This window comes from Falco rusticolus, chromosome Z, assembly GCF_015220075.1.
Source record: "Falco rusticolus isolate bFalRus1 chromosome Z, bFalRus1.pri, whole genome shotgun sequence".
Taxonomy (NCBI): Eukaryota; Metazoa; Chordata; class Aves; order Falconiformes; family Falconidae; genus Falco; species Falco rusticolus.
Window position 1 is genome coordinate 44820769 of NC_051210.1, and position 12802 is coordinate 44833570.

The 12802-nt window shown below is 37.1% G+C and overlaps 1 protein-coding gene across 1 annotated transcript in view; it reads right to left on the reverse strand.

Moving 5' to 3' along the window:
• Window positions 1-293: 293 nt before the first annotated feature.
• Window positions 294-12802, reverse strand: part of PTAR1 (protein prenyltransferase alpha subunit repeat containing 1) — a 38305-nt gene continuing 25796 nt past the window's right edge. Inside the window, exons 6-7 of the mRNA XM_037373186.1 lie at window positions 11585-11898; window positions 294-11013 (exon numbers count right to left, since the gene is read on the reverse strand). Coding sequence (XP_037229083.1) covers window positions 10716-11013; window positions 11585-11898 — 612 coding nt within the window. The 3' untranslated portion in view covers window positions 294-10715. The remainder of the gene's footprint in view (window positions 11014-11584; window positions 11899-12802) is intronic.

Here is a 12802-nt window from a genome sequence, read left to right on the forward strand (position 1 = left end):
CCAAGTTCTCCAACACTATACAGTACAGCCAGCTGTCTATTGCTAGAAAGAGATCTCACCGCTCATCACCATCCTTTTATAAACCAAGCTTGAACAAAAGATATAGGAATGCGTAACTGCCGATGTTTAAATAGATAGAAAATAAGTCTGCTGCCATCAACTAAATTCACAATAGGAGACACAGTTCCTGTTAAAAGATTAACACTGAGAAGAGATTAGCAAGAATTAGGAAGGATATCTGTTAATAAACAACGAAATTGGAGTCCAGGATTGTTGTCACAGAAAACAAGGACTTTTTTAGGAGATGAAAAGTTTATTTAAAAATTGCCAACATTTAACAAAACGATTTTACACTATGTTCCATTTTCTACAGAAATACAATAACTTACAGCTGTGCTTAGTCCATTCTGTCACTAATACATATAAAAACAAGTCTGCTGATAAATATGTGAAAAAAACCAATCTATTTACCAACCACCACTAAAATAGTACCTGTAAGTTTTGGAAGACATCTGCATAGAATAGTTAGGACTGTAGGGGTGTTTTTTTTTTTTTTTTTCCCCCCCATTTTATTTTGTACTACTAGGATATGTAAAAATTTAATTAACATGCAATACAAAATAAGATAAAACAAGGTAAAACTCAAGTGTGCACAACTGGAAAGCAGCGCTAGGATGCCCTCCTACGTTTCTAATTCAACATGAGAAAACTGAGTATTTTACATGGTGGAATTTCAACTTCCCTTCACAATAAACCTAGTTTTATAATCACAAAAATCTATACTTGGCTAGGTTCCACTGAAGATTGATTAAAGGTTTGGAGAAAATTGCCCAGTACTAGATTAACAACAAATAATTGTAGAACATATCAAATCAACATTAAGTAGATGCATTTTAAAAAGGAAATTACCTGTTGCCTAGTTATAAGCATTTGTGAGATGACAGGGTGACTAACGTGCAGCTTATTGTTACACCAATAAATGTGTATAGCACTTCTGGAGAACAGCAACATCTAAGCTATTCACTATTAAGACTTTCTCCCTTTGATATTGCATCAATTATCACATGGCACTTAAAAGCTAAATGGGGGAGGGGGGGAAGGGGCAGGAAGGCGGGGTAGCTAGGAAGCTTTCTTAGCTATTGATACCCCACAGTACCCAAATTTTTCTCTAGCTGCCCTTTTAAACCTGTAATATTCTACAGCCTTAAGAGTTTATCCCCAACCACAGTGCTAATAAATATACACTATTCTGCTTTTATCCTTGAAGCCATAAATACGGCCATTTGTGAGAGACACAATCCATCACACTAAATATGTCAAAGCTACCATGTAGTGGCTGATATCCTCTCCACAGCATGATCCTATGTCAGTGAAGTCAATAGGAATTCTGTTCAAGATTTAAAAATCAAGCAGATTCAAAACAAATCAACAACCAGATCCTGCAAATTACTTCTATACAAGGACTCGGGAGGGTCTATTTCTCATACTAAGCTTTGCAATTTAATGAAACCCCAAATTAAGTAAACCAAGATTGTACATATCAGCTCAGGACCTCCTTACATGTTCTTTCTACCTTCAGTTGCAGCAGCTAGTAAGAGGAAAAAAAAAAACCCAATAAACAAAAACCCAAAACCAAACAATCAAACTGTATGAGCAGAACATATTTGCTTTTTTAAGTTTTGTATTTAAGATTATGAGCAGTACTTTCAGTAATGCCCTGTGATTTTAGGTGCTCATTTTAGAACATCTGGAATGAATCACACTGTCTAGGAAGAGAGAGGAAAGGTGCTGGCATTTTCCAATAAAATTGAGCCCTTTAAGGAGTGCTCTGAAATATAGTAATTCAAAATCAGAAGGCATCCAAAATTATGAGTAACTTTGAAAATCTTTTTTTATGTGATTAATTTTTATAAAAAGAACTTGAGAAAAATATTGAAAATAAAGTACCAAAAAGACTACTTGTTGTTTCTATTCAAATACCAATTTTAGTTGCTAGTCTGTGTCTTGACATACTTTGTCCTGTCTCCTGTTGTAGTTGACTGGCTCCCAGGTACGTGATTAATGAGGCCAGTGTGCTTTTTAACTTGAAATTTAGAAAAACATGTAAATATCTATTAATGAAAAACTAGAAAGAATTAGAAAAACAAGAGGATGTTACAAACCGTATAACGTTAACAAAACACGGTCTTGGGAAAAGGAATAGACACCATAAATATGTCAAGCTGGGCCAGAACAAGATAAGCTTAAGGAGAACCAAATGATTAATGAGACCAATCAGAAAACTTGTGGTCCTATATGTGAACTAGTCTAATTAGCATACTAAAAGATTCACCCTCGAGCAAAGAAGGGCCCTTACTAACAAATACCCCTCCCCACAGAACATGCCAGGTGAAAAAAAAAAGAATGGTGTACCTTTAAATGGAGACGAGGCTTCTAAGAATCAGTGATAATTAAGTGCTACCAAAGGTAGTTATACACTTTGAACATTTGTTTACAAACTGTTTCACTCTGTATTGAGAGAGGTAGCTTTTGTGGATTACCACCTAGTGCCCTTCTTTACACAAAGGAGAATCAAAAGACAGAAATACCTTGACTAGGTGTACGGTGCCAGTTCACACACCAGGAACAGGCCCGCTTACAGAACACTGTGATGACAAAGCACTTAATCCAAAATACGCCTGTCTGTTCCTTTCTGCAGGACTCCTGGAAGGTAACCTCCAGGTAGGACACTGGCTGAGCGCTTCCCAGTTCTCCCACCTTGCAAGATCTTACAAACCCTTTCACCATGTCAAACACTCTCTACAGGCACTTGGAATAAAGCCCGCCACTAGTAATTTGGTTTGTGTATGCACATATTAGCCCAAGTATCATGAAAGTAAGCCAGACCAACCAGGGAAGCAAGAGATCTTGCTGTTTCCAGCAGAAACCCTGATGCTGGCAACAACCCTGCCAGATTCAGACTTCATACATATCTGCCATGGAAGAGTTCTGTTTGCAGACCACCAGTGTTATAAAGAAACAGCTGTACATGCAGGATTCACCTTTTCCACAGGACTTTACATATAGTTCTGCTGCCCAACAATCCACCCACACATATATGCACACTTACTGTGGGAAAATAAGTATAGATGATTTATTCACAGATAAGCTCTCTACTGATGACAAAAAAAAAAAAAAGAACCCCCTCTGAAAGGAATTAATCCTATGACAAAGTACAACAAGTGAAGAGCAAACTTAATGCTTTGTGTTCACTATCCTGTAGAACACTGCTCATTTATCAAATTACTTTCCAGTGTCTTACTGTCATGTCATCATTTTATTCTTTCTGCTACAAAATCTACCATTTATCTCATTTATCTGCATTGGAAATCTACATAAAATTTACAATGGTCACAACTGTGGATCTGAGAAGTTTTCATAGAAAAAATATTAAAAATATTTAAAAAATTATATTTTAAGCCAGCTGTACTTCCCCCTAATATGAAAACTGTGAGAATTTTTTCATGTATCTTGACAAAATACACATTTTGCCCTACACAGAATAGTACTTTGATGGATATAATGGTCTTAAAAAATTAGCGTTTAATGGCTCACTACCTTGGACCTCAATGCTACTTAAAACCATTTAAGACATCTACTATTTCTATTACATGAAATTAAAGATGACATTCCCAAGTACACTTTTCAAGATGACTACCCAGTTTTAAATGTAGCCACTTCAAAAAAGAAAAACTGGGACAAAAGGGAATGGACACAGTAAGTACAAATACATCTTGTCTTGTAAAAGCAAGTTTTTTTTCTAATTTATGTAATTTTTCAATAACAGGCAATACTGCATTAAAAAACCCCAAAACATCTATCTACTCATTCTATGCAGCCATTCAGGAGATCTTACTGTATTAATGACATTCCAATTTTATAACTTTATTCACAATAAATGTACAGGAGTACGTCATCCACAAAAAGTTCTTTGTTTCACCATAATTATATTCAGAAGGTGTCCTGTGAAAATACACACCTCACTGTGGGTTATCCCCATCCTCATCTATACAGTAGGATTAACAGCAGGTTCCAAATGGTGCAGATAAAGATGCTTAATAAACTAGACTTCAGTCAAGAGTTCTGCTCTTCAGAATAGCTGCATCGTACTTTAAGTGTCTGCCAGCTATCAACAACTAAAAGCTTTTGCAATTCTAGCATTCAGACTCCTAACATTACTTAAAAAAAAAAAGAAATTTAAGATACATAGTGCATCTACACAGATACTGTAAAAAGCTTCCCCGTCATTACAACACACGTTTTTGTGAGGTATTGAATAATTCCTGTTGAATAGTACTAGGGAACTCAGGGAAGAAACCCAGCAGCTGTCAGGAGCTTCCTGTAAGACTGCAACAGCAATTTAAGATACAGAATAACACTATGATACAGATGAAATAGTAAGGTCTAGTGTGAATCATTAGGTACAGTATTAGCATGTGGATAGATACAAAACACTATGCTAGACAAAAAAAAATTAAATCCAGTTATTATGTTTCCCTTTTTGCTTAAATCAATAATTTTAAACTGTAAAAATGTACCCTAATTCACTACAATAGACTATGCCCTGAGAAGTAACATTACACACTAAGTAAAAGCCATTAGAAAGTGTCAGGTCTATAATTCAAAAGCATAAACTGTCTACAAGGAATTTCTTGGAAGCACATATTTCCTCCATTTTTCAGCAGTACATTGCTTCTTCAGCAGAAAAGACTAATAAAAGTTTATGCTGATTGTAGCTTTCCCAACTTTAACTACAAGATTTTTTCTTTTCCTCTTTAAAGTCTTCTGGGGAAACTAGATGGCTTCATAGATAAAGCTCTTGCTTTTCACCTCTGAAAGAGGATGTAGGCCTAGTATGAGGTTCTGAAAATAATGAGCCTGACTAACTCCACTGAAGGACATCAGTCAGAGCACTTTTTGGGAGGTAGTCAGAGTTATCTAAACATGAAATGAGGCCACCTCACCAATGCTTTGCTACATTCTTCTTTGCTGGTTGGAAGAACAGAGGAGAGGTTGGGAAGAAAACACACCTTTGAGCACATGGGAGAAAAAAGAATGAAAATTATCTTAAGACAGGGGTACTGAACTCCCTTTGGAACTTATTTGAATGTTAAGTGCATTTGCGAATAGGTGAGTTACCCTCTTTCCTTTGTATCTGACATTAATAAACAGTAAGATCTAATTGTAAAGATGTCTCATCACCAAATGAATACAGGACAAACATGCATTTAAAAGTCACATCTACATTTCACTTCACTGCTTCTTTTTTCAAAATTGCTCTAGAAGATACAACTTAGGAGTTGTGGGCTTCTTTTCCCCCCACACTGTTAAGTACAATGGTTCACTTCCTACTAAATTAAAAAAACCCTAAGCAACATTCTTCCCACACAGAAGGCAAAACAAAACTAAGCAAACAACCTCATCCAAAAATTCAATCAAGTCTCTGAAAACTCACCACTTCAATTATTCTCTGGTAGTCACATTTTGTTTGTTGTATTATATGTTATTGTGAAAAAGCAAGCTTGTTTAGTCTGGCTATGTAGACAAGCCTTTCCAAACCCCTTTGTTTCTGCTCATCAATATTATACAGTACTGTTTCAAAAATTCATTCATTATCTACTTAGGGAAAAAAACCCACTCCTGTCCATAAACACTAGCTACACATTCTAACTAAGCAGCACTAACACAAAACTGGAAATGCCAGAAATTTTGATTGCAAGACAGAACCTAAGCTTTCTCACTATGTTACCACTTTACTTAATTGTCTTAAAATAAGTTCTATATAAGGTTATTAATCAAACAGTATAAATCGACAACTTATGTTTCCCATTATTTAAATGACACAAGGATTTGACTGTATAAAGAATATGTAAGAAGTCAACAAAACACTAATATGCAGGCATGAATAGATTAATACTAACCAGAGCAGCTATAGCAATGCGTTCCAATAACAACTTTATACAATTTTGTTATTGTAGCTATCCTTAATTCTGCATGTGTTGCTCCAGTGACTGTTAGCACAGAAGATAAACCAAATGCCAGGGAAATAACAGTTAATGTATTTAGCAGAAGAGAATTCAATGCCTTAAAAATGCGATTCCTTCTCATTTCTGTAGTTTCAAATTACATTTGTTCCTCAAACCCCTTTGTTTCTAGCACAAATAAATTCTACAAAGACTAATCTGGTGAACAAAAAGAATTTGCATCAATTCAAGTGAGACCTACTGCTGCACAAGATAAAAATCAGTAAAGATGCTGAACTTTATATGAAGACATTTACAGATGTACAAAGTTTGGGGTTTACATTTGAAGGAACTTCAGAGCGAGAGCTTTGTATTCTGTGGCTTCTGCTGGACATTTTCTCCACAAGAATGTTCATTAACTACATTCTAATTCTCTGACCTCTGAAAAACAAAACAACTGAAATACATTACTTAGAGTAGCTATACTCAGTAACCTTTAGGAATGTTAACTACCAATGGTCTGAAACCACTTATCTTTTTTGCAAGTAATGCCCTGTGGAAAAATGACTAAAGTTATATTGTAACATTAAAGAAATTTTAGGATAAAACTGCAGCTGCTACTTCCAGGATGGAATGCAGTTGGTACGCAGGGAATCTACTCCCCAGTAGTTCCCCAGGCAACACAACCTGCAACCTTAGCACATGCTACAAGGAACTGGGTGGGAGCAGGGGTGGTCGGGCAGAGTGAAGACACCTTGGCTAGGCCCTGTTGTACTCCCTGCAGGAAGGGGAACTTTATGGTACCACGTACTGATAAACTGCACAGTAGCTGTCAAGGAAGGAAGGTAAGGGAAGATGTCTGCTGTTGAGCCAGTAAGTGTGGTGAAATTGCTTTCCTTGGATGAACTTTACTCATTATAATACCAAAGCATACCTCCATCTCAAGGTAAGCCTCCAAGGCACGACCACCCCTCAACTAAGCATGCGCTCTATTTTTTTTTATTTGATTGTACCTTTAAAGGTAAAGCGAGAGAATTTTACACCTATCAGTAACAAAAGTATGTATGACTAGTCACCCAAGCTTCACCTGGAAGTAAAGAAATAATAGGAAAGTAAGTTAGGAAGGGGAGAAATTAGGGAAGACTCCATCATAACTGCTGGGATTGGGTGACAGGCCAAACCTGTCTTCTCCCTCATAGGGACACCTATCAGGTAAGAACTATACTCTATGCGTGCTTAATGATTAACTTCAGCTGGCTTTTATTATTAGATTTTGTGCGTATACTATTTCACAGTTGTTCTTGCAGTCAGTGTACTATCAATGACAATCTTGAACCTTAATCTGTCACAAATCTGTATAATATAAAGGCTCTCAGCTGAGATCTGTTTTGTGTGAGTTTCCGGCAACTTGAATAATTGATTTGACTAGTGTATCTGTCACCATAAATCCCTGACTGGGACAGTCTAATCACCCTCCAGTCTAAACACCCTGCAGAGTCTCTGCAGCGAGCTGTGACAGGCCAGTTGGATGCATTGGTCTAGTCTTTCCTTGGACATTGACAGACTAGTTGAACATAAAGGGTTGAGGCAGGGGAAACTTCCCCCTGAACGAGAAATGACCAAATGACTCTGCAGTTAATTCTAAATGGTTAGACAGGTATGTTCCAAAGATCATAGTTCCAGAGCATCACGCATTTGTGAGCTTAATGCAATTTGCTGTATCTCTTCAGTCATTCCATGTAAGAGGCTTCAGGACATTGACAGATTCAAGTAATTTAGTTATGTATTTTCTTCTTTCATATAATTTATCTTGTTACCATGAAAAACTTAAAGCTTGATTTTGACAGCTTGTTGTTTGCATTTCTTTCAAAAGGGAAGATATGACTTGTTTCAATTTAACTTTTAATGTTTAGTTTTCTGTATGGCAGAGTCAGGTCTGCAAACATTTCTAAATGTAACTGCTCTCGCTGGATTAAAGTAAAAAAAGGCGAGGCGTGGTATTTAATCAGGTGTAGGCTTTAAAACCCTACACCTAAAAGTCATACTACAGCCATCAGTGTTTTGTAAAAGTAGTAAAAATTTAAGCACCATCTCTAATCAGAGCTCTCAGAACATTTTCCAAGTATGAAAATACTATGTAACATTCTTCAGTTACATAGGAACAAGTATCGTCTTCCTCCAAGCACACGTAACTCATGCTGACATCAATAAGAACTGCACACGTACATATGAGGGCTGCTGTTTGATCTTAAGTGTTTATGATGGAATGACTGTCAAATTCAATAGCACAGTACTTCCACGACATAGCTCTAAAAGCCAACTGAGACTCCAGATTATAGTCTGGAAGAAATAGATAATGGGTTTCAAGACAGATTCTAGTATAAATCTTTCACTGTAAAAACCTCAATCATTCTAGTGCAAGAAGAGAGCATCTTCTCCTTTCCACAGCTCAAGAAACATTTCTTACCATGCTCCCACTTCCCAGTCTGCTCCTGCCACCAATTTTTTTCTCATGAATAGGTAATTTTTGCCAAGGTAGACAGAACACACAACTGCATTACTAAATGTCTTAGGTAATCTAGGATCAAGAACCATGATCCTTAATACATTACCAGCTGACTTCACACTTTCCAGGTTCATACTAATCATTAATGGGTGGGATACTGTTAACAAAGCTGACCTAGGCTACTGCACATGCCTAAATGTATCTTTCATACTCAAAATTAACATCAGGTTCTCTAGGGTGGGTAAAAGTTCTTGCTCAAGTTAAGTTCTTAAGTTCAGACTCCAGTTTGTACTTGAACCCACCCGTTTGTCAGTGGTCATAGAGACAACACCGTACAATGAAATTATCCTCTCAAGCCATTCCCACACCACCTTCATGCATCAATTACAGTTCTTCTGCAACTAAAGCAATCAACCAAAACAACATCCCAGAGCACCTCAAAACAAATGACCATGTAATACACCACCCTAGCTACACAGAGAGAGGTGTGGATGCCCACTGAGACAAAGCTGTGCCATGGAGATGCTCAACCTTAGGTCAGTCTTATCCAAGTACTGTAAACAAAACTGTACATTTAGAAGTGTCTCTGTTAGCTACTCTGTGCCTGAAATGAGTTATGAACATATTCTCAAAGGCTAGAGGTGGTCTATTTCCATTTTGAATTACAACAGTAATGCCCATCCATCAAATTATTTAGAACTGTTGGAATTCCACATGGTTTGAGTGCCTTTTTTCTTTCCAAACTATACCTTTCGAGCAGGCTACCTGTTTCTTTTTCTCCCTCACTGCTGCTCTCTCTGCCCAACAGAAACAGCAGCTTGAAACTCAGAAGTCAGGAGGCACTTTGGGCAGGAGAAATATAAAGCAATTCTGGTGAAGAGTCTAGCTCAAAAATTAATCCCCTCAGTGATTATACTGTTTGGAACAGAGGCAATGTTGCCATTATATAAACGTCTACAGTTGTACAATATTTCTCCCCTGGGTCTTTGGACCAGCACAATTAAATTAGTGTAAAAAAATCCCTTAATATAGAGAAGTTCTAAGGAAATGTCAAAATAAGCCATTCACGTTTAATTTCACTGGAATAGAAATATGTTTCAAATTCCCTTAAAATTTACAGTTATGTAAACAGAGATGTATGGTTGGAGAAGTGCTCTTAAGCAAGAGTCAACAGAAAAAAATACCAAAGATTGAAAGTCTGCAAAACAAAAGTGAAGAAAGCGCTCCATTGTGCTCTTTTTTTTTTTTCCCCCTCAATTATATAGTCTCAGTGACCAATCAAAAGAATTACTTTTACTCCATCATCAACTGGACTTGCGTGGTCTCGGTTAAGTAACAAGTTACCAATGTGTGATTTAGCAGGCTGAGATTCTGTAGTGTACATAATACATTCAAAAATGTGTATCAAGTGTCATTAATTCTGGATTGTTGAGATAAAATAAATAGATAAATACCAAGTTGGAAATGAAGGTAGTCTGTTCTAAGAAAAATATTTCCAAATATAGTTCTGACTGTGTCAGTGCAAACGTGGGTTTGAATTATTTTCTGTCACATATTCCTGTATCTACTTTTCAGGATTTCAACTTCATAGACTTTCCTACCAAACTCATGTGACAACTAATAAGCAAACAAAAACCCAGTTACAATAGTAAAAGGCATGGCTCCAATACTGTTACCAGAGCCTTAAGAAAGAGACATTGCAGTATGGTGTTCTACCAAAGGTTGCTAATGAAAAAGTAATAGCACTCATAGCTGAATACAGTCTGAATCCAATAAGGTTATTAGCAAGATGCTGCTATAGTAAAGAGGAACAATCTAGAAACAGGTTTAGCTGATACTGACAGATTCTCCTGTACCTTTTCCAGACATTGTTTCAAAAGCATTTCAGACATTTTTTTTTTAAAGCCAAATGATTCAGAGTTCACCTTAATGCAGAATTTATAAAATAAGAAAATGGCATGGTAGAAAGCTGACAGAGTGATTTCTTAAAACGGTTAAAGAACAAACTGTGTTTGGTTACTAAAAAGGTACGCTAGTTCTTTAATAAAGTGACAGACTTCTACTCTGAATATGAACTTTAGGACTGACCATCGAAAGGAGTGAGAAACACATGGTTAGCTAAAACACTTGCAACCAAGACATGCATTTGTGTCTGAAAAGAGAATATTGCACTAAAAGAAGAACCCTGAAGGCTTTAAACCCCTCCTTCACTGACCTAAAAAAGTAACTAACCACTTTCTATAAGCAGTAGCAAACCTGGCTTGGTCTGCATCCCTACAAGTTGATAATACTTGATCAATGAATTTGTATTCCTTTTCTGGACCAAGAAAGTCCTGCATAGGAGCACGCTTCAGGCGTTTTGTTTCTTGGCTATAACCTTGTTTGCTGCTGGATTCATTCAAACCATCAACATCCATTTCATCACTGCTGTCCACAGATGATAACACCGCACTCAGATGAGGAAGTCTGTTGCTTAGATGATGCTGAAGGTAGAACATACACCTTCTTCAGAGGAAAAGGAAGGAAAAAAAGAAAAGAAAAGGAAGAAGAAAAAAAACAAGTCATGCACTGAAAATAATCTGCTGTTGCTACTGAACTGCTCCAGTTCATTTGCCATCCCACCAGATTACCCCAAAAACAGGCACAAAATCTGCTGTCACTCTACAAAAAAGGACTCAGTGTCACCTCGGCAAATCTGCTGTTACCTAGTCAGGCACATAAACCCATCCGGCAAAGCAGAGTTTTTCTGCAGCTGATCCATCTTCTGCTATCTTTTGCTCATCTTTTGCCCTTTAAACATTTTAAGCATGTGAAGGCTGCGCACAGTATCTTGTGCCTCTTGCACAAACTATAGGGACAGGTGGAGCTTATATCAAGATACTTAAGCACAATCAAATTTTCCATTTGATAGTTCTGATTATGCTCTTGAATGTTTTCCAAAGGCTTAAGATATGGTAGCTTAAAAATATTTTATTGAGTAGTACCTTTTTAGATCAGAACAAAAATTTGTCTGGAAACATCAGGCAAAGAACAATCCACAAATCGGAAAGACACTCTTTTGATCAAGTCCTCTTACCTATGACACCACAAGGTTTCATGCCCTGGGTAAATATCAATCAGTTCAGTGCAGAGCTCCAACTCTTCCTCTAAACAGCGGGGGAGATCCACACTCTGCTCTTCCACACAGGCAGCTTCTGCCCCTGCGCTCTCCTCCTTTTGAAAGCTAGTGTTTTGCTTATTTACCATTTGATTTTGTATCAGTACATTCTTGTCAGTCACAGTTCTGCCTATCAAGGAATTGAGTAAGAACTGGCGGTAATGAAATCCACTATGGTCTGAGACATGCATGGATACCCAATATTTAGTGGATGCAAGTTCATCAAGGAGAATCTGAAACAAAAAGCAGTGATAACAAAGTTATCAATCAGTGTACAGAAGGAATCTATTACCGCTGTTTCTGTATTAAGGTAACCTCTTCTCTGTGGATTTTAGCCACTGTGGTAATGGTTTAAGAACACAAACAGAAAACCGAAATATCACTGGCCCTTTTCCACTGTGTGCTGACAAGTATCTTGGCATCCCTGCACAAAAGAAATTACACTTCTTCCAAACTCTGAAAAGGTAGCTGTGTCAGAAACCTTCCCACAGGGTGAGGGAAAAAAAAAAAACAGATCACTTTTGATGAGAAATAAACAGTGGTTTAAGAAGCTCCATAGTTAGGAATAAAACCTATTTAGAGGAGGCAGAGGGTACAACAAACTACATGGATATCAGTATAGAAGTATTTTAACTTTTGTCAGAAGGTGAGTGAGTTGCTTAAAAAAAAAAAAAACCACAAACCAAAAAAACCCTACTAGAACAAACGGTTGTATTTCATTAAAGGCTTTAAATTCACTCCTCACATTGATCCTTCTCTGGAGTATAAACTCTCCAAGAAATCACAACTACCTTTTTTCGTTTACATCTGAAGGCTGTGGATAACACCTTACCGTTATATTCTTGCTTTTAATCTTTTTTTTTTTAAGCTACCTACATCACTTAACAGTACCAGCTGATGCAAAGCAATTTTCATAGGTGCAAGTCTTTCTCTGCAGCACAAGCAGCACACCACCCACAAAGAAAACCATGGGAATGTGCAAGACTAGTTATACAGCTGTGGTGCGTGTGTTCTGAAAGATATTAGAGCAAATACAAATGACATAAATAGTGCCTTCTCCCTGAGATACTCAACATGCTTTTTTAGGTCTTGACAAGGAGACACCAGCAAACTGAAGGGCACTATTAAGTAACAGCC